Source organism: Pelophylax lessonae, assembly GCF_965119305.1.
Source record: "Pelophylax lessonae genome assembly, chromosome: 9".
Classification (NCBI taxonomy): domain Eukaryota; kingdom Metazoa; phylum Chordata; class Amphibia; order Anura; family Ranidae; genus Pelophylax; species Pelophylax lessonae.
Genome location: NC_138776.1, coordinates 234,228,597 through 234,254,072, shown reverse-complemented (window position 1 = coordinate 234,254,072; position 25,476 = coordinate 234,228,597). Strand labels below are relative to the sequence as shown.

Here is a 25,476-nt window from a genome sequence, read left to right as displayed (position 1 = left end):
CAAAAAACCCAATTTTTGTCATACATTTAGGCCAAAATGTATTTAGCTACATGTCTTTGATAAAAAGTAATCTCAATAAGCGCATATTTATTGGTTTGTGCAAAAGTTGTAGTGGTAATTGTGGTGTAAGTTGTGTTGGTTTGTGCAAAAGTAAGCAGCTTTTTACTCTCTAACTGCTTATCCCCCCCCCCCCCCAAATTACCCCTTTTTGGAAAGTAGACACCCCAATGAATTTGCTGGGAGGAATCTTGAGCCCATTGAATGTTTAATTTTTTTGTCACAGGTGCTTAAAAAATGACCAAAAAGTTGTCATTGAAATTATATATTGCTCTTTCACTTCTCACTACCTATCACAGTTTTGGAGGCCATAAAATACCAAGGTAGCAAAACCCCCCAATGACCCCTTTTTGGAAAGTAGACACCCTAAGTTATTTGCTGAGAGGCATGTTGAGTCCATGGAATATTTTATATTTTGCCACAGGTTTTGGGAAAATTACAAAATTATTATTTTTTTTACACAAAGTTGTCATTAAATTATATATTGCTCATACATGCCATGAGTATATGTAGAGTTACACCCCAAAATTCATTCTGCTGCTTCTCCTGAGTATGAGCATACACCATGTGTGAGCCTTTTTGGCAGTTTAGCCGCATACAGGACCCCGAAAACCAATCACTGCCTTTGGGCTTTCTAAGGGCGTAAATTGTTGATTTCACGCCTCACTACCTATCACAGTTTCGGAGGCCGTGAAATGCCAAGACAGCACAAAACCCCCCTCCCCCCAAATGACCCTATTTCAGAAAGAAGACACCCTAAGCTATTTAATGAGAGGTATGTTGAGTATTTTGCAGATCTCACTTTTTGTCACAAAGTATTGAAAATTGAAAAAAGAAAAAAAATACATTTTCCTTTTCTTTCTTCATTATCCAAAACAAATGAAAGCTGCAAAATACTCACTATGCCTCTTAGCAAATACCTTGGGGTGTCTACTTTCTGAAAAGGGGTCATTTTGCGGGGGGGGGGGGGGTTGTGCTATCTTGGCATTTTAGAGCCTCCAAAACTGATAGGTAATGAGGATGTAAAATGAGCAATTTGAGCCCTGAGAAACCCTGAAGAAGACGGTAATTAGTTTTCAGGGTCCCGTACACGGCTAAGCTCACAAAAAGTCTCCCACATGTGGTATCCCTAAACTCAAGAGAAGCAGCAGAAGGTATTTTAGGGTGTAATTCCACATATACAGTGCCTTGCGAAAGTATTAGGCCCCCTTGAACTTTGCGACCTTTTGCCACATTTCAGGCTTCAAACATAAAGATATAAAACGGTAACTTTTTGTGAAGAATCAACAACAAGTGGGACACAATCATGAAGTGGAATTAAACTTATTGGATATTTCAAACTTTGTTAACAAATAAAAAAACTGAAAAATTGGGCGTGCAAATTTATTTAGCCCCTTTCAGTGCAGCAAACTCTCTCCAGAAGTTCAGTGAGGATCTCTGAATGATCCAATGTTGACCTAAATGACTAATGATGATAAATAGAATCCACTTGTGTGTAATCAAGTCTTCGTATAAATGCACCTGCACTGTGATAGTATAAGAGGTCCGTTTAAAGCACAGAGAGCATAATGAAGAACAAGGAACACTCCAGGCAGGTCCAAGATACTGTTGTGGAGAAGTTTAAAGCCGGATTTGGATACAAAAAGATTTCCCAAGCTTTAAACATCTCAAGGAGCACTGTGCAAGCGATAATATTGAAATGTAAGGAGTATCAGACCACTGCAAATCTACGAAGACCTGGCCGTCCCTCTAAACTTTCAGCTCATACAAGGAGAAGACTGATCAGAGATGCAGCTAAGAGGCCCATGATCACTCTGGATGAACTGCAGAGATGTACAGCTGAGGTGGGAGACTCTGTCCATAGGACAACAATCAGTTGTATACTGTACAAATCTGGTCTTTATGGAAGGGTGGCAAGAAGAAAGCCATTTCTTAAAGATATCCATAAAAAGTGCCGTTTAAAGTTTGCCACAAGCCACCTGGGATACACACCATACATGTGGAAGAAGGTGCTCTGGTCAGATGAAACCAAAATCAAACTTTTTGGCAACAATGCAAAACATTATGTTTGGCGTAAAAGCAACACAGCTCATCACCCTGAACACACCATCCCCACTGTCAAACATAGTTTGGGCCTGCTTTTCTTGAGCAGGGACAGGGAAGATGGTTAAAATTGATGGGAAGATGGATGGAGCCAAATACAGGACCATTCTGGAAGAAAACCTGATGGAGTCTGCAAAAGACCTGAGACTGGGACGGAGATTTGTCTTCCAACAAGACAATGATCCAAAACATAAAGCAAAATTTACAATGGAATGGTTCACAAATAAACATATCCAGTTGTTAGAATGGCCAAGTCTAAGTCCAGACCTGAATCCAATCGAGAATCTGTGGAAAGAACTGCAAACTGCTGTTCACAAACGCACTCCATCCAACCTCACTGAGCTCGAGCTGTTTTGCAAGGAGGAATGGGCAAAAATTTCTTTCTCTTGATGTGCCAAACTGATAGAGATATACCCCAAGCGACTTACAGCTGTAATCGCAGCAAAAGGTGGCGCTACAAAGTATTAACTTAAGGGGGCTGAATAATTTTGCACGCCCAATTTTTCAGTTTTTTTATTTTTTAAAAAAGAGTTCAAGGGGGCTGAATACTTTCGCAAGGCACTGTACCAATGGCCTCTGTTAGCAATATATCATTTAATGACATTTAAACATCATCCATTCCACACCACAAGAGGTCCAGGCTATACCCAAGGAGTTTTTAACACGCTCATTGAGTGTGCATTGAGGTGAGAGGCCATTGCACACATTTACTTTAATCCACTGGAGTGACACACTTAATCTTCCGGCAACACTGTTTGAAATCACATTCATCACCGTTTGATTTGTGGACTTATCACTTCAGTCAATTTTTTGCTGATATATCTTTTGGGCACTTCCTCACCATTTATTGGACATTATCAATTGATTTGTGCACCCTCTATTGCTTTTGTTGATCACATTCACTTTCTACAATTATTGTACGCCACCACTTGGTTTTTGACATCAGTGATTCTTCATCTTTACATGCTATCCAAGCCTTTGTGCATGCTTGTTATATTTTTTTTTGTGCACTATATACACTTTATTGCTTTTACATTATTTATCATTTATGAATTAGTGCCGATTTTTTGATTGTTTACATTTCTTTTACACGGTGGTGACACCAAATAGAATTGGCTGCTTTTTCGATCCTATTCTATTCTTTTTTCATCATTTTTATCAACATTTTTTGGCACTTATTGCTGGTCTTGCTTATCAGTCTTACCCCTCAGGTAGTGCATTGGTCCTCTTACATTTCATCATTTAATGTCAACTTTGTGTAAAAAAAAAAAAAATGAAAATTTTGAAATTTTTCCGGTCTCTTTTTTTCTTTTATTTTGACACCTTCCCTTTTTTCTTTTCTTTCTTTTTGTTATCACAGGGAATGTAAATATTGCCTATGATAGCAATAGGTAGTGACAGGTACTTTTTAAAAAAAAAAAACATTAGGGTCTATTAGATCTCTCCTCTGCCCTTAAAGCATCTGACCACATCAAGATCGGTGTGATAAGATGCTTTCCCAATTTCCCAAAGGCGCTGTTTATATCTGGTGAAACCAAAGTCATGAAATGCTTGTAGCTTCTGGTATCTTAGGCCAAAGAGATGATTGGAGCCGTTCTGGTCTCCGATCAGCTTTATGGTCAGCTGACAGAACCACCGGCTGCAGTCTTGGGTTACCCGGCGGGACCGGAGAGCCTGAGAAAACCGTGGAAGGCAGCTTGTAAAAGCAGTCAAGTTTTTACATGAAAGCCGACCGCTGGCTGTAAAAATAATACCAAGACGATGCCTAAACCTGCAGGCATTATCCCAGTATGACCACTCAAAGTCCAGCGACGTACCAGTACGTCGCTGGTCCTTGTTGGGCATATATTGGAATGTTATTTTTTTTTTTCATGCAGCCAGTTAATCGATGTGAATGAAGAAGTCTCTTCCAGAAAGTGTGTGGTATGCTCACATTAGACCTCCCAGCATCCACCCACTTCTAATGATGGGCATACATGCAATGTTCTTTTTTTTTTTTTTGTAAAAAAAAGAAGGAACATAACCGATTCCTCCATTCACACATCAATCGGTGTGGCTGAAGAAATCTCTGCCAAGTAAAGTGCTAAAAAATATATGCCCTTATTTTTAACTGCGGTGGGGAAGTCACCTCCCAGAGCACTGCAATCATTGATTTATGTATATGCTGAGAGCAAACGCTGTTGCTGTCAAGATAAACAAATCAGTGCTGCAGCTGATGGGCGTACCTGCAAAGCAAACAAATGGTTAACAATAAAACATAGTAATAATAAAACATTACAATATAGTAGTATACAGTACAGTAAAACAGTAGAATGGTGGTATCTGCAAAGCAAACTATGGTTAACAATGAAAAACCGTAACAAAAAACATTACAGTATAGCAGTATATTATAAAGTACAGTTAAATGGTAAGAACAGAAAATGAACTCAATAAAACGACAACTACTTTTGGCTTTTTTTTTTTTTTTCCTTTTTTTTTTTTACACTTTTTTTGTAGCTGTAAAAAAACTTTAAATGTTCCAGGCTAGGGTCTCTGAAAATGCTATAGCCATCTAACATCTTTTGAGACCCTGTGTGAAAGTGTGCCCCAGACTGTGCTGTACCCTATACTAATACTCCACTAGTATGTGTGATAGCGACCTGTTGCAGTGCTGCATCTTGGCCTAGGCCAACAAGGCCCAGGCCTAGGGCAGCACTTTGTAAGGGGGGGGGGGGGGGGGCAGCAAAAAATTTGGACTTGTGTTTGCTGCCACTGATTATTTCACTTATTTGTATAATGACTCTGGACTTCTTATTTATTATACAAATAAGTGACATAATCCTATGATTACAATCATTGGCAGCAAACACAAGTCCAAATATCTTAAAAGAGCTGATGGGGCTGCACTGATATGCTCTGATATGCTGCACTGATGGTCGCTAATATGCTGCACTGTTGGGCACTAATATGCTGCTCCGATGGCCACTAATAAGCTGCCAATGGTGGGTACTGATAAACTGCACTGATAGGCACTAATGAGGCTACTTTGATAAGGCAGCACTGATATGCTGCACTGATGGACACAAGGTGGCACTGATAAGCTTCACTAATGGGGCTACACTGATATGGTGCCCTCATGGGCACTGATATGTTGCACTGATGGGCACTAATAGGCTGCACTGAAGGCCACTGATGAGGCGGCATTGATAAGCTGCACTGGTGGCCACTGATGGGGCTGTACTGATGGCCACTGATAAGGCTGCACTGATGGGCTCTGATGATCTGTGGTTTACAGATGACAGGGCGGGTCATAAACAGGAAGGAGTGTGGCCTTTACAGGAAGGGGTGAGTCATATTTTAATTAGGGGGTGCACAAGTTTATTCAGGCCTAGGGCAGCACAAAACCTAAATACACCACTGGGAAACAGTCCCCGATGCAGAGACCAGGTTGGCCAAGACAGGAGGGACAAAAATAGCGGGTGTCACACTTATATCTGCGTTTTCTACAGACACAACATCTTCTTTGGGGTGCTCTTTGAGCAGAGGTACCAAGGAGGACATCCGGAAAACGCCTCTCATGCAGCTGGCTCACTGCACCTGGATTGTGAATTTGGGCCACAGCACCTTCTGGAAACAGAAGGGCTGTGGTGATCTCTTCCTGAAATTTTAGGAAGGATCCACTTCCTGTTGACGCTTTGTGTAGCACAGAAGCGTTTAGCAGAGCCAATTTGAATAAGTATACAGGTACTTTTTTGTACCAGTGTCTGGCCTTACAGGCAGTTAAGTACAGCACCATCATCTGGTCGTTGATATCCACCTCTCCCATGTTAAGGTTGTATTCGTGGACGCAGAGGGGCTTTTTAACAACACCAGTCGCCGTTGTAATTTAGACAGTCGTATCGTAAGAAATGCTATTTAAATTATGTACGTTAAATAGCTATGGAGGAGAGAGGGCTGCAGATAGAGATAAAGATAGATTTAGGACCTCACAGGGTCATTTTAAAGTGATCACTTTCACTTGTATAGTACTGTATATACAAAAGTAGTGTGTAGTGATTTCTGCCTCTGCTCCAAAACAAATCCTCCTGCACTGCCTCGAGCGCTGATTATGCTCCAAATTGCAGGAAGAAAAACAAAACAAAGTGGCGCACTCAGGTGACGTCACAAGAATTCCAGTTTGTTAGAATTGACTACCACAAAGACTGTCCCCGTCCATGGGAACTCCCCTCTAAAGCGTTTCACCCAACAGGGCTTACTCAGTTCTGGACGGGGATTGTCTTTGTGGTTGTCATTTCTAATAAACTGTGATCCTTGTGATGCCACTGGAGTGTTGCAGCTTGTATTTTAATGCCTGCATATTATTATTATTATACAGGATTTATATAGCGCCAACAGTTTGCGCAGCGCTTATCTAAAACAGATGTTAAAAAACCCTCCGCGCTAAATTATCAACACTACTTTATCCTCCTCCCTGCTTTCCACCAAGTTTAGCAGCTATTTCCCAAAATTTCCCCCATTCCTGGTTACTTATGACATTTTCACTTTCTATGATTTTTTGTATTATAATAAATCATATTACTGCTGAGGCATTTATTATCTCTGTTTGTTACAGGCCAATGAACAGATCAATAATGAAAACAACAACGGTGGTAAGTTTATACTGCTTCAGTAGCATTTGTTTAGTTACTAAGAATAAATTGTAAAACATTTTTGTATTAAAGGCTTAGTCCTCCTTAAAATATTATTTGTGTTAAAGATAGAAACTGGTGGTCTAATGCCTCGTTTCCACTCAGCGGTACGGTTTGGTTCGGTACAGTTCAGTACGGTTTGGAATGGTACACCTTGATCAGGCTTGCGTTTCCACCTCCAACAGTACCTCAGCTCAACAGTACCTCAACAGTGTAGCTCCACCCTGTTGGTACGGTACTAATGTGCTTGGTACCCCAACGAAAGGGTCCCAAAAAAGTGGTACGGTTCAGAATTAGGGTACTATTCACAACTTTTGACAATGGAAACGGCAAAAATTGTGTACCGAACTGTACTGCTCAGTGAAAACGAGGCATAAGTACCCAACTGGTGTCTATCAACGCTTGGAGATTCTAGCAGCAGGATGTTCCCTGCATTGTTCCTAACTATGTATCTGCCCAACATAGAGCCTTGGATGTTTCCAGCCAGTTTTGCATTCTCCATCACATCTGCATCCTTGCTCTGGGACTTGCAGAACACTGTGTGGATGCATAGCACATCTGTGGCCCCTTAGTCAGCTTGTGATCTCAATGGTTGGCACTCCCCCTTCCAGTCTTGCATGGTGTGATAGGCAAGGAGTGGCTTCACTGGTCTTGTTGGCAGAAGTAGCCGATCATCAGGAATCTCTGGTTCTACCTGTCGCACTTTGACGAGGAAGAGAGGGTAAAGCAGTCACAAGAACACCACTAGAAAAAGCCAGCAAATGTATTTAAAAGACATTAAATTATTAATAATGTTTAGAGGAGCTGTGCTGAATGCTGATACACTTTTAACATACAATTTTAGTGTTAAGGGTTAGGTGTAACGATTAAGTGTTGGAGCATATTGAGCGTTAAGTGCTCTCTTTAGGTATTAGGTAAGGTTTAGGGCAGACCCAGGGGCGTAACTCCAGGTGTTGCAATTGCAACCGGGCCCCCTGCTCCAGGAGGCCTGTGCGGCTCCCCTGTACACCTGGATAGGAGGGGCGGTGGGGGCAGCATGTAGAGAAATCACTGTCCTCCTTTTTCTTCCTGTAGCTGCAGGAAGAAAATGGAGGAGATTGGTTCCTCTGTATGCTTCCCCGCCACTCCTCCTATCCAGTTCACTTGTGTTCTGCTGTCTCTGGGCCCCTGTGTGCTCCCCTTGTCCCCCCCTCCCCCACTGTGAACCCTCCCCACTCCTGCTGGCTGCTGCAGGGGATGTATCACAATAGAGAACCAGGAAGGGGTCGGAAAATATGTAATTTACCAGCTCCTTCCTTTTCTGAATGGGCAGAGTAATAGTCAGTCACATTGTAAAAAAATAAAATAAAATGATAAAAAATAATACAATTAAAATACCAAAAAATAAAAACTACTGACACCAGTGGGTGAACTTCCAGGATCGCAAAGGTCACACTTGCGACCAGGCCCTGGCATTCCACCACCGTGGGGAGGCTCCAAGATGGCAGGAAGGGGGCCCACTGCAGAACTTGTGAAAAGTTCCCGCTGCTGGACCGTAATAAAGGGCCCTGCAATGAAATTAAAGGGCCCCAGGGTCAGTGGGAAGAGCCCTAGGCTTGAAGGGAAGGGCCCCGGCCAGGGGCCTGGGGGGCCCTTCATGGTTTCTTGCACCGGGGCCCTGAAGGTTCTAGTTACGCCTCTGGGCAGACCCCTCAATGTGACCCACTCCAGTATGTTAAAAAACCTTTACTGCTGATCATCCCTATACCTTTGAGTTTATAAACTGAAATGTATGCAAATGGTTCACAGCTTACAAATTACGAACTATGCTAAGGAGTCTGATTTTAAATGGGAAGTGAGTGTAATCAGAGAGATGATTAGCAGAGGAGTGCTATTTCTTAAGGGAAATCTTGCTACTGAGATATACAAAGGAAAAAGCCATTGTGTGATTTACCCACTGTTGACAACTCAAAATTATGGTATCAATTTTGGTTTGGTTTGACAGATAACTTCTTCTATCTCAGGTGCTCGGGTAGCCAGTGTCATAATAGCCCTAACTGATGGAGAACTTCAGCAAAACCAGTTCTACTATGCAGAAAAAGAGGTAAGTGAAAGCTTATTACGTAATTATTTTTATTTTATTATAAGAGCTCCTAGCAATTATACCAATTATATGGCCAGCTGTTGTTCTTAATTGCTGCCAGCTGTAGGTGAAATTAACTAACGTGTTATTAAAAAGTTTCAGATTGTGTAGCCTTTGGAGTAATTAAAAAAGTTGTAGGGATTAAACAGTAATTGTAAATACATGAATGCTGATTGGTATGTGGGAATTCAATATCAGGATCTGAGAACAAAGAACACGGAATACAGTGACACAGACATATCTTCTATGCTTCTGCTAAAGGTTTCAATTGCCACTTGCAGTTTCAGATTCATTTAAAACATTGTAGAAGGTTTGCCTGTAAAACAATACTGTTACCATAAAGTTCTCAGATTGCAAATGACTTAAAAGGCGCCCCATACACGTTTTCAGGAGTCTCCTAATCAAATTTCACTTCATTAAATTTGTTAAATTCACTGACTAAAGCCCCGTACACACGCGTCGAAAATTGGAAGGGAATTTTCGGCCAACGTCCGATCGGCCGATTTTCGGCTTGTTAGTATGATGCTTCTGACAACCAACCCCGACTTTTTGGCCGCAAAAAATCTGGTGTGCAGACTATAAAATTTTTGTTGGCCGTCAACACAACGGCCGATTTTTGTGCAGTCAGTACAGATTTCGACAGGGAAAAATCTGATCAGCAAGTCTGGGCATGCTCAGTGAAGAAAGAACACAAAGAAAGCAACCCAACACATGACATCACTTCTGAAGTAGAATTTTGTTGGGCGAGAAAATTCGTGTGCAGTCTAGGCACATTCCAACCAACAAAACACAACTCTGGACAAAAGACGGACGATCGGTCGGCCGATAATCGTTGCGTGTATACGGGGCTTTATAATAGTCTAGGAGCACAAATCTCACCACTTCTAGAGTACCTTTCAACTTAACCTAGAGGACACTGCAGGCACAGTTTGGATGCGAAGAAAGAAATCATTAAAGCGGAGTTCCGGGCACAAAATCTGTATTTTTTTTTTTGTGCCCCTCCGCTAGCTACACATAACCTGAAAAGGAATTGGATAGTTATTTTTTTTTTTTTGTACACTCACCTTGTAATCGAAGATCGTAAATACTCACCTCAGGGTACTTCCTCCTCCAGCGCCGAGGCTCACCCCGTCACTTCCTGCCTCGCGATGATTCCTGGGAGCTGAACGTCATCGCTCCCAGGAATCAATGCGACGGCACCGGCCCCGCACGTCACTTCCGGGCGCCGCACCGGAAGTGACGAGAGGGGCCGGTGCGACGCATTCTGGGAGAAGAAGACGCGGAAGAAGACACCGAAGAGGACCGCGCCGGCTTCAGCTGCCCACAAGAGAGATGGAAACGCTGTGGAAGAAATTTTCAAAGTAAGTATTTCTTCTTGCAGGTAAGTGCAAACCGGGACAGATCAGAGGCTAGCCATTGTGGAATGTGCTAGCCCTGACTGTCCCGAGGGTATGTTCATCAAAAAATGAGATCTGTGCCCGGAACTCCGCTTTAATTTACAGAGGTGAAAATACCATTGATCTACAGAGGGGAAATACTGACTGTAGACACTTGGGTTCATAACTTGTCGTACAGTACAGAACATCTGATTACCAGATGGTAGATCTATTGAAGACTTGTATGAAGCACCAGTAAGACCCCAAAGAAACTAAAAATGCAACCACAGAAATCACCAGTAGTCAAAAGAAAAATGATTTCCCATTCTCCACTAAAATTTCCCACTCTTCAGCTTCCAACCAGCAACATGTGGCAAAACCTATGGTAAAATAAGGCACATGTAGCCCTCTTTCTCACCCTCCAACTCCTTAGAACCATCTTTCTCGCCCAAGAGCATACATTTTGTCCCAGGCTACATTCTGTTGCAGATTCAATGCCTGAGGGACAGGAGCCAAACTGGGTCAGAGTTGTTGGCAGCTGCCCAGGCCAAGACTGAGGCTGACCCCAGCTTTTTGAGTCAGGCAAGGTTGTGTGTGATGATAGCACTAACTTGCTGCCTTCTTCAGACATTAAGCACTTAATCACCCGGTTTTCTCCTACGACCCTACCTCACTACATGCCTGTCCACTGCACCGTATTTGATCTTACACTATGCAATCGTCAGCCGGGCCGACCTCTGCTTCCCCCCACCCTTTTTTCTTTTTTTTTCTCCTTTCCCATTTCCTTCCCTTTCTCCCCTCTTATTCCCCCCCACGCTTTCCCTTTCTCTCCCTTCTTTCCCCTACGCCCCTCCTCCCCGGACACCCCTGCCAACCTCCGAAGGTCATCGCTTCTCCCTGATCGCACCTACGAGTATCCCCACTGTGGCCCCCTACTGCCTGGGAATTGCCTTATGTATGGTGTCCATTTTCTGCTCCCCAACACAGCAAGTTCCCCCTAGGGGGTGTCGGGGTCCAGAATGCTTTACCGCGATGCTCACCCTGCTCCAAAACCCCAGATTTTAATTACAGCTGGGATACTTCTACTGTTGTGACCTTACATATACGATATGTTTCCTATCTGTGTTTCCACGATGCCTTATCTTTTTTCCTATGTCCGCAGGTGCACTGTGTATAACCGTTTTGTTTTTCTCTTTGTTTTATTTTCTGTTGCACCATTTGTATGTGCACTTTGCGTTACTTGAACTTGAATTGGTTGATGTGTACTTTGCTAAATTTTCAATAAATTGTTTTGGAAAAAAAAAAAAAAAACTTGCAGCCTTCAATTCACCTGGGAAAAAAATAAATCACACATGTTTGGTCCTTGGCACATGATCCTAAATGTGCTGGTGCAGTGTGGTTCATCATGAAGGGTTTGTGCCACTTTAAACAGTCATACCTGGAAGCGCCAACACAAGCTGTCTGTCAATCACCTCATCTGCGACACCCCCATATTATGGAATGTTTCCAATTGGTGGTATTTTTAAAATAATTTTTTGTTTTGTTAAATGTCTCCCATTGCCAGCGCCAATCCCCATATGCTCTTTTTGGCAATAATTTGCCTTTTAGCCCCAAAAATGGTCATAATAGCAAGATTTGCCTTCTATAGGCTTCAGTGGGATTGGCTGTTAGGTTTGCATGTAGTTAATTTCAGAAAGGATTTAGTGATCCCCTTGAAATTGAACCCAGGTGGATTCACCCATCCCTACTTGCTGAAACGGATTCTCGTCAGAATAATATGTATTAGATAAAAATAACAAATTCCTGTAAAGTCAGGGCTTTCATTTTCTGCTGCTTTAATGTGCGTTATATACATAACTAGTATTATGGTTCACAGTACACTTCATTATGTTTTAATATTATTTATTATAATTATATACATATATTTTTTTTTTTTAGGCTGAAAGAGCACGCGACTTGGGTGCTATTGTTTATTGTGTCGGAGTGAAAGACTTTAATGAAACTCAAGTAGGTACTTGAAGTAGCATGAAACATTTCTATGTTTGTTCTAATTCGATAAATAGTTCCTGCTTTGAACTGAATTCATTTTGATTCTTAATTTTTTTTTTTTAAGGGTATATTTTTATAAAGTTTTAGAACTTACAGTACAAGTCACAAAGGTTCACAGACAAATTAACTTATTGATTTTTTGAAATGATCACCAAAGTAGTTAAAATCTTTCCTTGGCATGATAGCAAAGGTGCACTGGGGAGTAAACACCAATCATTTGAAATTAAACATAGTGGTTCCTCTTTTGTTGACTTTGTTTGTTGGGGTTGATTCTTAAGGTGATTGCTAAGGCTCGTTTAAAAAAAAAAAATAACAAACTTCTTATACTTACCTGCTCTGTGCAGTGGTTTTGCACAGAGTGGCCCAGAACCTCCTCTTATCTGGTACCTCTTCAGTGCTCCTGGCCCTTATCTCCTGTTGAGTGCCCCCACAGCAAGCAGCTTACTGTGGGGGCACCCAAGCCAGGTCACAGCTCCCTGTGTCCATTCAGACACAGAGCCATGGCATGGCCCGCCCCCTCTCTCTCTGATTGGCTGACTGACTTTGATTGACAGCAGAATTCTGACTTTTAATCTCAGAATTCTGACTTTTAAAGTCAGAATTCTGTAAAAAAAAAAAAAAATTCTAGCTCAGAAATCTTTGAATTTTTTTTTGTAAGATGGCCCCAGGGCTCTTCCATAAAAAAACAGTTAAAACTCTTGTTAGATTTTTTTTTTTTGCTGTAAATCATTGAGGGGAATTTCCTTTCACTTTCTGCCCTGAATATCAGCAGCATTAAAAAAAAAAAAATGTAATGAAAAGTTACCAGTAGGTTATGATGCACAGTGCTTTAATGAACAAAACTGATTCCTGGAGGTTTAGATGTCAAGTTTTGAGGTACAGGATATTGTTGAAGATAAGTAACTTGCTTTTAGGGGTTATAATAATCTCTCAGTTTTAGTAGTTTTACGTGATATAAAGGTATAGCGTTTTTTTTTTTTTTGTTTTTTTTCTGGTACTGGAGGCCAGTCCAGAACAATGTTATGCAGCCCACAAAAGAGCAAGAGCATGTAGACAGGAAAAGTCAAAAAGTTAGGGTGGTGGCTTTAGTGTAGGGTACGTGTTAGATAATTTACATGCAACTGTACATTGGCATGCATATAATTTCTGCATAAATTATAAATATGAATAAGAGATATCAGGCTACATTCACACCTGAGCGTAGCGTTTTTGCGCATTTTTTTTACCGCGATTTTACCGCAATTTTTCCCGCGATTTTACCACGATTTACAGACGTTTTTTGTGCAGCCGTTTTTAGATTGAATAGAAACCAATGGAAAACGCCTGTAATCTGCCCAAAAAGAAGCTTGTGTACTTTTTTGAGCGTTGGGCGTTTTGCTTACAGCGTCAAAACGCTCAGATGTGAACAGGGGCCATTGAAATGAATAGGATTTGTCTTGTTGGGCGTTTTGAGAGCTGATCCTAGAGCAGAAAAACTCCCCAAAAACGCCCCAAAACGCCTACATGTGAATGGAGCCTTAATATGGTTTCTGTCTCTTTTTAAGGAGTTTTAGATTTTACTAATTAAACATAATTTATTTTTATTTTTTTTTTAAACACAATTTATAACATTTTTCAAAAAAACAGTACAAAAGTGTAAAAGTATAAAACCGTGTGTACAACTGAGAAATACAACAAATTCGAACCATGTGTACATTGGCGAGGCAATATTGGCAAGCATTACAGATAAACTGAATTTGAGCGGAGTTGAACGACCTGCCAATGTTACAATCCACCTAGGGGGGGAGAAGGTGGGAAGAGAGAGAAGGGGAAAATAGATAATGATGTTAGTCACAGAGGGTGAATAGGAGGTAAAAAGAAAGTGGGAAGGGGGGGGAGGGGGGCAGAAAAGTAAAGTAAAAGGGTGGGGGGGAATACCCTAAAAGAAAAAAAGAATACCACTGTAACTGAGAAAGACCTTGTGGGAGACATTGTAATACAAACAAAGCATGTGTGTAACTGTTCCAACAAATTAACAGTAGATGGAAAGGAAGGAAGGAGGTCCACCCTAGAGACCTCCTGGTGAGGTGGGTGCGATCGGAGATATAAGAGAGGGCACTACATAAGATCCAAGAGTCCATAGATTTTAGTAATAACTAGTAGCATAATAGATCCGAGCATGGATTCATGTTGGGTTTGCGAGAAAATCACTGAGACCGACTCCTAGGTGAGAGCTCAGAGGTAGTGGGAGATGTGTTTAAAGATAGGGAGAGGACGGCTTGTCCCTAGAAGTTGTAAAAAATTGCAGGCTGAACGGTTTATCCTTCGGCAATGGGAATTTAGTGAGGTAGTTGTCCCATTTGGAGGAGAACCATGAGTTGGAACCTGAGGTGAAGTTGATTTCTATGAGATCTTTGCTGAGCAGATTGGTTAGTTCCAATTGTATATCTTTAAGTGAAGGTGGAGTAGCTACAGTCCATTTCTTGAGAATGGCCCTCCTGGCCAGCATGAAACAGGTAGATATCCAGGCTTTATGAGAGGAGAGTAGCGATGCTTGTGTTGCATCCAGGCCCAAGACTCGGCCATCAAGGAAGCCAAACAACAGGATGACAGGGTTGCCAGTGGGAGAGAGGCCTGTGATCGATGAGACGAAAGTTTCTACCCGTTGCCAGAATGTAGAGATGGTTGGGCAGGACCAAAGTCTGTGAGATAGAGTAGGTCTATATAGGAAACACCAAGAGCATTTTTGTGGATTTGTCGAATCCTTCGACATTGAAAAGGGTGCATAGGCTCTGTGGACTATTTTCAGTTGCTGTTCCCTCCAAAACTCATTAGTAATAAAGGAACGGGTTGTGTTATACCCCATGAGGATCCGTTGTGATAGATTTTCATAATGAAAGTCCTTTTCCCACTGTGAGGGCTGAGTCAGAGTCTTCTGCAATGAACGGGATGAGGTGATGGGGATATCTGAAATGCGAGGTTTATTGAGTGACAACAGGGCATCCAATAGCGAGTGTCGAAAGCGCTGGAGTTTGTCTTGACAAAGGTGTATTGCAAAATAAATGGCTTGTTGCAGATGAAGGAAGTGGCCAGACGGTATACGAAACAATAAACAATAAACATAATTTTAATGTATTATAAAGGTTTCAGTGGTTTTTCTGATATGGTAATTGAATACAGTTATATTTGTTGACACTATTTCTGGTAATGTTGAGAAATAATTAGGAACATTTGGTAGTATGTTTCCTTTAAAGGAAAAGTACTTTTGTTACAGAACCATAACCCACTTTCCCCAAACCTTAAAATGACTGTAAAGGAAAGAATTAAAAAAATAAAAATAAATAACAAACATGTTGTATCTACCTGCTTTGTGCAATTGTTATTCTCAGAGAAGTCCCGATCGTCTCTTTATTGGGTCCCCCGCTGGTGGTCCTGGCTCCTCCCCCCTGCCAAGTGCCCTCAATAGCAAGTCTCTTGCTATGGGGGCACTTGAGCAGGCTCACTCCTGAGCCGTGCTCTGTGTGTCCTTTTACACACAGAACGTGGCTTGGCCCCTGCTATCAGTTCTCTCCCCATTGACTGATTTGCAACAGCATGAGCCAATGGCTCACACTGCTTTGTGAACCAATGAGGATAGTGGGACCCAGGAAAGAAGCTGTTTTCATTTACATCACTGGATCAAAATGGGGCTCAGGTAAGAATGATGGGGGGCAGGAGTTGCACCCAGAAGGTTTCTTTACCTTAATGCATAGAATGCCCTTGAACCTTTGGAACCACTTTAAACTATACTTAAAGCAGAGTTCCGAGGTAAAAACAACTTTGGCCCATCTGCTTGCTGTAAATGCCCTGAAAAACAAATGGATGCTCCCGATTTTTTTTTCTTTACTTGCCTTGTTTTTTAAGAAAGTATACTTACCTTCCTTCTACTTCCTCCCTCTTCGACCGCGGCTCGCGCCGTCTCTTCCTGTTTGCGATGACTCTCGGGAGCTGAACATAAACTAATTAGGGGATTGGAGGACCTTGACTATGAAGAGCGTCTACAATCGCTCGATTTATTCTCCCTGGAGAAGAGACGTCTGAGGGGGGACATGATAGCAATTTATAAATATCTTAATGGGGATCCCAGCTTAGAAAAAAAGCTGTTCATTCGAAGGGATTGCATGAGGACTCGAGGGCATACAATGCGATTAGAGGAGAAGCGTTTTAACCTCAGGCAACGCGGGGGGTTCTTCACTGTTAGGGCAACAAGATTGTGGAATTCTCTACCACAAGAGGTGGTTTCTGCGGGTAGTATGGTGGCTTTCAAAAGACTCTTAGACTTACATCTCAAGGATCAGAACATTCAGGGGTATGGGAGATGATTACAGCCACACATGCCTACACAGGTTGAACTGGATGGACTATTGTCTTTATTCAACCTCACCTACTATGTAACTATGTAACTATGTAACATCATCGCTCCTAGGAGTCTATGCGCCTGCACCGGCCCCGCTCGTCAGTTCCGGTACAGGCGCATCATTCCCTGCTAAACAGCTTCTGGGCATGCCCAGAAGTTGTGCAGGGATGGCGCGAATTCCCCGGAAATGAAGAGCGGGGCCGGTGCAGGGCATTCTGGGACGAAGAGGACACGGAAGAGGATGCAGAAGAGGATGTGCTGGCTTCAGCTGCCCACATCCAAGATGGCAGCGCTGGAGAAGAAATTTTCAAGGTAAGTATTTCTTCTAAAAGGTAAGTGCGATCCGGGACAGTTCAGAGGCTATCCATTATGGATTGTACTAGCTCTGACTGTTCCGGGGGTATTTTTATCTAAATTTCACCCCCGAGGCCGGAACTCCGCTTTAAACACCCCAGCCCAACTTCATAGGAATCATCCTGAAAGCTACAACTACTTAGGCCAGATAAAATTTGCTGTAGTCAGGTTCATATGATAGTGGCCATGCTGTAGATATTTTTATCATATTCCTCCATTGCCCTGGTCACTAAATGGAACCCTGTGATATACTGATGCTACCAGCTATGGGAAAACATATGACCTTCTTCCCTTCCTCCCTGGTTGCAGTGCTCTACACCTCCACAATGCATGGGGGAATAGATGGGCTATCAAGAGAACCTCTTACTATGGTTGCCACCTCATCCCTTTAAACCAGGACACATATTAATTACACAGGTTCTGAGGCTAATATAAGGCACTAAGTAAGTTTAATTACCACCATTATCAGCCACAGAACATGTGTAATTAATGGGTGTCCTGGTTTAAAGGGATGAGGTGGCAACCCTACTTCTTACAGGACAGAGTAATTCTTTCTAAGTGGTCTATATTTACACTAACAGAACATTTCCTAAAAAATATTGAACAGCAAGCAGGTAAGAATGTGGAAGTCCTGTAAGAAATAACCCTCTTTAACCACTTGCCGACCAGTCACGTTGACTGTACTGCGGCAAAGTGGTTCTTTATCGTCTGGCGACGTAGACCTATGTCACCAGACATTCCCCTCTCTCGGCGGCGCTCGCGCACCGCCGGAGGCTCGCTCCCGCTGTATTCAGTTACAGCGGGAGTCGGGCCAGGGGAGGAGCGGCGGTGATCAAATACACACAGGTGATCAAATACCACCAAAAGAAAGCTCTATTTGTGGGGAAAAAAAGGACATAAATTTAATTTGGGTACAGTATTGCACGACCGCGCAATTGTCCGTTAAAGTAACGCAGAGCCGAAAACGCAAAACATGGCCTGGTCAGGAATCGGGTAAAACCTTCCGGTCATAAAGCGGTTAAAAATACACTCATTGAGAATTTTTTTGTCAAAGACATGTAGCTAAATACATTTTGGCCTAAATATATGACAAAAATTTAATATATTGGATATTTTTTTAACTGTCAAAGTAGAAAAATATTGTTATTTTTTCAAAATTGTTGCTTTTTTTAATTAATATTGCAAAAAATGAAAATCGCACAGGTGATCAAATACCACCAAAAGAAAGCTCTGTTTGTGGGAAAAAAAAGACGTAAATTCTGTTTGGGTACGGCGTTGCATGACTGCGCAATTGTCAGTTAAAGTCGCACAGTGCCGAATCGCAAAAAGTGGCCTGTACGTAAGACCGCAAAATCCTCCAGTGGCAAAGTGGTTAAATTGCTTTGAGTGTCTTTTGTTGACCACTGCAGCAAATCACTCCCATGATAAAAATGGCGCAGCAACGTGTTTCACTTTAACAACAGATAGCCTAGAAATGACAGGGTGTTAGTGTTTCTTATTTTCCTTCTTCAAAGTCTTACTTTGTCCACCCGCTCCTTATTATTGTGTGCGCTCCAGGAGACTCCTTATCTGCTCCTTCATTTCTGTCCTTTCGGATGTGCTTTCACTCTATGTTAAGTGAAATGCCTCCTGAAGTCAAAATCCATGATATGAAGCAGAGGGACAGAGGCAGCCCAGGGCTCTGAGGAAGATTTGCATGGACACAGACAGGATCTGGACTGTCAAAAACAGATATAACAGACAGGGGAGCCGAAGGCATAATATTACTACGGACAAACTATATGTACTGAAAAGCAAATGTTTAAATAGTAAAGCTTATATTGCCCAAACTTAAATAATTATGTTACCGTAACCTAAATGGATTTCATACAATCAGAATTTTGGATTATGTTAAATTTAGGCTGAATTTCACAGATTTGGATGGCTAAATCGAATATGAATTTCAGTGTTATTTTGGTGGCTTGGTTTTTCGAAAGGCTTCTAGGAAAAATGGTCCGAAGGCTGATTTAAAATATTTTTCTGCCTTATAGCTTACTCCGCAGTTGTTTGGGCCCCCTTAGCTTGACTACCACTGCCACCAGGTACCACCTTTCTATCTTAGTATACTCGAAAAGATTTTTAAAGGCATTTACTCAGGCTGTTTTATGGTCCCATCATCTTGCCAAGCAGGGCTGCCATTAACTGTTTGCTGTTATAAAGTACACACAAGAAACATCAATGCCGCTTGATTAGCCCAGTGCTGGTGTAGGAAGGAATTTATAGCCAAGTCAGTTTGGCACTTTCCCTTGCTGCCATCGGTGGAGTGGTGCCGATATGAGAATGTGAAAAATATACCGCTTAGGGGGTGAGAAATTAAGTGACCCTCCTACTTTGTTCTGAATGGGCAAAGGATATTGTAATTTTATGAAAGATCTTTGATACCAATAATAATTTTTTGTAAATTTTCTTTTCTCTATCGTTCATTAATGGACGCTGTTATCAGTAGTCCTACTCCTATAGGGGGCAGTATAACCCTACTGATATGAATCAGAGAGAACTGCGTCCGTCAATGAACGATAGAGAAAAGTATTTTACGGTAAGTCAAAAATCCAGTTATTTCAACCTCAAACTTGGTGTTTCTTTACACCAGCCTTATTAAACCTTTTTACCCAAGAGGAGCCCTTGAAATAATTTTAATGTTTGGCAATAACTGCACAGCATGAAGCAGATATCCCACAGAATGACCTGGACAAAATAACGGAGTGGGCAACGACATGGCAAATGAGGTTTAACGTGGAGAAGTGTAAGGTTTTGCACTTGGGGACTAAAAACATAAAAACACAATACACGTTAGGAGGGGAACCCTTGGGGGAATCAAAAATGGAGAAAGATCTGGGAGTCTTGGTTGATGATAGATTAGGCAACAGCATTCAATGTCAAGCGGCAGCTGCCAAAGCCAGCAGATTATTAGCATGCATAAAGAAAGGGATGTATTCCAGAGATAAGACTATAATCCTTCCACTTTATAAAACTCTGGTCCGACCGCATATGGAGTATTCTGTCCAGTTCTGGTCGCCAGTCCTCAGGAGGGATGTGTTGGAGCTGGAGAGAGTCCAGAGAAGGGCAACTAAACTGATTAGGGGGTTGGAGGACCTTAACTATGAAGAGCGGCTGCAATCGTTTGATTTATTCTCCCTGGAGAAGAGACGTCTGAGAGGGGACATGATAGCAATTTATAAATATCTTAATGGGGATCTCAGCATAGAAAAAAAGCTATTCATTCGAAGAGATTGCATGAGGACTCGAGGTCATACAATGCGATTAGAGGAGAAGTGTTTTAACCTCAGGCAACGAGGAGGGTTCTTAACTGTTAGGGCTACAAGATTGTGGAATTGTCTACCACAAGAGGTGGTTTCTGCGGGTAGTATGGTGGCTTTAAAAAGACTCTTAGACTTACATCTCAAGGATCAGAACATTCAGGGGTATGTGAGATGATTACAGCCACACACACCTACACAGGTTGAACTGGATGGACTATTGTCTTTATTCAACCTCACCTACAATGTAACTATGTAAGGAATCTCTGCTAAAACCAATTTACCAGGGATCAGTGGAAAAAATACCCCTTACATTGGTCATTAGTGGAAAGAACATCCCACCCTTCCCCCTTACAGGTAGCTAAAAAGGTTATTGGTGTCATGCTGCTGATTGTGCCAAGTGGTGTTGGCCCTGGAACTATGCAGGTACAGTCAAATGGGAGATCAATCAGCCACAGCTCAAAGAACCCCTAACCAACTCTGGAGGAACCAGAGGGTAAATGCGGCTGCTCCATGTATACATTTAATACAAATTAAACATAGTAATGTGGTTTTTAATATATCAACACACCTTTGTAAGATTATGTACATGAAGCTGAATACATTCACATGCATATCAAGAAAATAGGCTATATCATTTCTTTCTACAAGCAAATATAACAAAAGATGTATGAACTAATCTTTAAACTAGTTTATTTTATAACAGGGCACAAAGTACAATGATGATATGTTGAGTAACTTATAGTAGCCAATCAGATGCTTTATTTAATTCATTTGAAGCAGCAAGGATAAAGAAAGAAGCTTTGGGCCTTGATTAAAAAGCCAAATAGGTGTCTCTATTACAAAAAATTTGGCAGTACTGGGAGAGGGGTAGACCCTACTCTTAAGCCTAGGTTCACCCTGAATGCGGGTTTGAAATAGTGTAAGTTCAGCTGGAAACGCACAATTTCAAACTGGCATTTCAGTCCGACTTCAGGGGGCGATTTGAGAGACATTTGTGCAGGGTCATGCACAGATGTCTATTGAAATCGCTCCCTGAAGTCACCAAATCTAGTGCAGGAACTACTTTTGGAAATCGGTGCGGCGCCGCAAAGTCAGGGTTGCACCAATTCAGAAAGTGCTGTTGCCGTCAATAGGCTCCGATTTGGCATGCCATTTGACATGGCAAATGGCATGTCAAATCAGCCCGAAGTGAACGGGGGCTAACTCAAACTACCATCATTTTTGACCCTAAACAACACCTTTTGGGAATTTTAGAGTGTCACTTAAGACATTTTCCTATTAGAAGCCCTCTCTAAGTCCTGTTTCAGGCACTTAAAATCATTCTTACACTTTGAAAATCCAAAGTTCCCCCAACTACGGAGGGGTGGAGATGGAATATGGGAAGCATTTTGCAATACAATCGCTTAATTTATCCAGATTGTGGGTGCCCAGGCAAATTTGAGAATCTTTAAGAGGCATGGCTGGCCACTATGGGTCTTGCCCTGCTTGATTTGGTAATGCACAGATTGTTATAGCTATCATCTTTTGTGTTTTATGCCTATTGCCTTGCTTGGATTTAACTGAATTGTATTACAGGTTGGTTAACTCACTATAATCTTTTACAGTGTGAATGCTAGAGTGGGAGGTCTACTGCCTTCCATATGGGGTTTTTTTTTTTTTTTTTTGTACATGACTTTGCTGCATAATATTGCTACTCCTCTTTTGTACACTAGATGACTGATGCACTGGAAATTCCTTTTTTTTCTGTTTGTTTTTTCCTTTTCCCTTCTTATTTATTTTTTGGTTGCATGTACCAAATTTGTAATGCCATAAACATTAATACTTCTGATTTAAAAATAAAAAAATATTTGGCAGTATATACTAACTTGCTCTCCTTTTTTTCAGCTTGCAACAATTGCAGACAGCATAGATCACGTGTTCCCAGTGGTGGGTGGATTTCAAGCTTTGCAAGGAGTTATTGATTCAGTGAGTAAACATTCATACGTTGTATAGTGTGCTTGCTTGTAGAATTGTTAGTCACTGGAAGGTACAAACTACCACCAAAGCAGCCTATGTAACTGGTAAAAAGGAAGCCTGGTTTTCATTCCTCCCAAAGTGTATGTAAAACTAAATAATGAACCTTAATAATTGGTTCCGTTTTGGTCTGTTAAATACACCATTAAAATAATTTTGTTATTTCTTTTTGATAGAGTGCATCAAATAACCCAGGGACTCAACATGGGTGGGGGGTGGGGGGGGGGGGGTTGGGTCAAAGGAGTGGTTGCCCTCAGTCTAGAGTCATTAGGGTTTGCAAAATTTAAACTAGATTCGGGGTGAGAAGAGGTGGGTGATCGGTCTGTGCACGCTCCAATTCTGGTCCTGTCAGCAATGTGCTCCCTCCTCTCTCTCTCCCACTTAGGTTGCAGGTACAGCTGGGTGGTTCTAGGTCAGAGTGGCTGAAGTTGAGGAGAGCTAGTGGTGCGCTCTCACTGACTGTGTGGTATTGCATTGGTCAGTGCAATTGAGGATGGCTCTGATCACTCTTCTTCCTCTCATGTGCTCCCTATACCCCAGGACCACTGCCAACTTGCATGCTGTGCACTGGAACTCTTTCAACTACTAGTGAGCTTTGTGAGAAAGAGGGGTATGTGGAGTTGGGTTGCACAATAAGGTGGTTAATGGACTGGGGGTGCACCAGGCAGGTGGAGTATGGAGTTGGGGGCACAATGAGGGGATGAAGCAAAGTCAGGATGCACAGGTGAGGCACAGATTTTTCTGCTATGTATCTCAAATATACTGTGTGTGTATATATATATATATATATATATATATATATATATACACACACATAATATTCTGGTGGAAGGGACTCAAGGAGAGCTGTTGGTCAAAACACTTGCCTTTCCCTGGGCTCTGGCATACTACACCACTGGAAGAACCTTGAAATTTAGAGCAGTTCTGTGTCCAATGCAGTGTTCCTGTGTTGCAAAGAGGCTATTTATCCCTCTCAATTGTTATTATAGACTACAGAATTGCTAGCCTTTATGTTGTAGAGATTTGAAAGTGCAATTGGTTAAGAAGTTTAACAAAAGACACTGGGAAGGCTGACACCACTGCACGAAGAAGCAAATAAATAAAAATTGTATGAAAAGTTTAACCACTTTACCACCGGAGGATTTTCCTGCTAAAAGACCAGGGGGTTTTTTGCGATTTTTTACTGGTTGACTTTAACGGACAATTGCGCGGTCGTGCGACGCTGTACCTAAACGAATTTCACGTCCTTTTTTCCCACAAACAGAGCTTTCTTTTGGTGGTATTTGATCACCTGTGCAATGTTTTGATCACGCGCTATAAACAAAAAAAGAGCGTAATTTTTGCAAAAATAACAATATTTTTCACTTTTTTTTTATATGAAATTCCCCCCCAAAAAAATGTAAAAATCAAAATTTTTTAACATTTTCGGCCAATTTGTTTTACGCTACCTATGTTTGGTAAAAAAAATCGCAAAAAGCGTATTTTGATTGGTTTGCGCAAAAGTTATCGCGTTTACTAACAAAGGGAAAGATTTTTGTCATTTTTGGTGTTTTTTTTTTTAACGAGTAATGGCGGCGATCTGCGATTTTTTTTGCGGTACTGCGACATTGCGGCAGACAGATCGGACCCTTGACTGACATTTTTGACACTTTTGGGGGTACCAGTGACATTACTGCAGTAATCAGTGCTATATATATGCACTGTTACTGCAAAAATGACACTGGCAGGGAAGGGGTTAACTGTATTGGACAGGGAGGGGTTAAGTGTGTCCTAGGGGCGTGCTTCTAACTGTAGTGGGACATTGCTATTGGTGTAAAAACAAAGATCAACGGTTCTACATAGTAGAACCGTCTGATCTTCATTTTTACACAGGGAGAACTGACAGGCGGCTTGTTTACATAAGCCGCTCTGTCTTTCTCCCGCTGTACCGGCGATCGTAGTGTGACCGGCGGACATCGGGTCCGCCAGTCACACTCCCGCACTCCTCCGTGAACGAGCCTCGGCGGGCGCGCCTTGGCAGACGCGCGCTCGCCCACTATTGGCTCTAGAAGGAGTGACAGGTGAGCGACGTAGATCTACGTCACTCTGCCTGGCCGGGGCCGACTGCCGCAGTAAATATACTGTGAGCAGTCGGCAAGTGGTTAAATTAAAACCCGCGCTAAATTATGATATAAAATAGTGTCACCTGCAGCTGCTGCTCACTTAGGTAAAAACCAACAAAAAGATGTAAAATATTCTAAAACAGCGCTACCAGGCGTATGAATAAATAATAAATTATAAATAGTTCCAACTCATCAAATTACAATATATATGATGATAAAATGCACTAGTGAAAAAAATCTCAAATCAATAAATAATAAATCAATAAATAAAAAAAAAAATAAAAAAAAAATAAAAAAAATCTCAATTATCAATCAATTATTGGATGATTTTTTATTTTTTTATTTATTGATTTGAGATTTTTTTCACTAGTGCACTTTATCATCATATATATTGTAATTTGATGAGTTGGAATTATTTATAATTTATTATTTATTCATACGCCTGGTAGCGCTGTTTTAGAATATTTTACAATAAATAAAAATTACTTGGGACCTAAAATGCACTTAAAATGTGTATATAAACCTAAATAAATTTTTCAGTATGCTTGTCATCATGCTTACTGTATATCTTTTTTTTTTTAATCTGTTGCAAGGTTTCATAAATGGAGATCCTACCAGGAACAATTCTTCCTGTTGTATGCTGATAACGCTAAAACATTGCTTCGCAATTAGAATTATTACCAGCCTGCTGTGTTGGCTCTTTTAGTTGGCTGTTTATCTGATAGACTTGAAAGGCAGCTCAATGGCCAAGCATTATTAGCTTAGCATTTTCAGCCTGCAACAGGAATTGTTATTGAAAGGATCATCAGGTAAGAAACTATGCAACATGGTGACAAAAATTATTTTAAAAACCCAACTCCAGGAACACTACTGGGTTAAATGCTTATTATGTCGAAGGGGTACAGAAACAGTTCCACCCGGACAGTTCTGCTGCAGTTCTCCTCTCCGCAAATCTCTGG

At 41.5% G+C, this 25,476-nt stretch overlaps 1 protein-coding gene across 1 annotated transcript in view; it reads left to right on the top strand.

The window, feature by feature from the left end:
- ANTXRL (ANTXR like) overlaps positions 1-25,476 on the top strand; it is a 237,486-nt gene that overhangs the window by 91,254 nt on the left and 120,756 nt on the right. The window contains exons 5-8 of the mRNA XM_082268219.1: positions 6,752-6,788; positions 8,831-8,910; positions 12,264-12,332; positions 22,287-22,367. Coding sequence (XP_082124345.1) covers positions 6,752-6,788; positions 8,831-8,910; positions 12,264-12,332; positions 22,287-22,367 — 267 coding nt within the window. The remainder of the gene's footprint in view (positions 1-6,751; positions 6,789-8,830; positions 8,911-12,263; positions 12,333-22,286; positions 22,368-25,476) is intronic.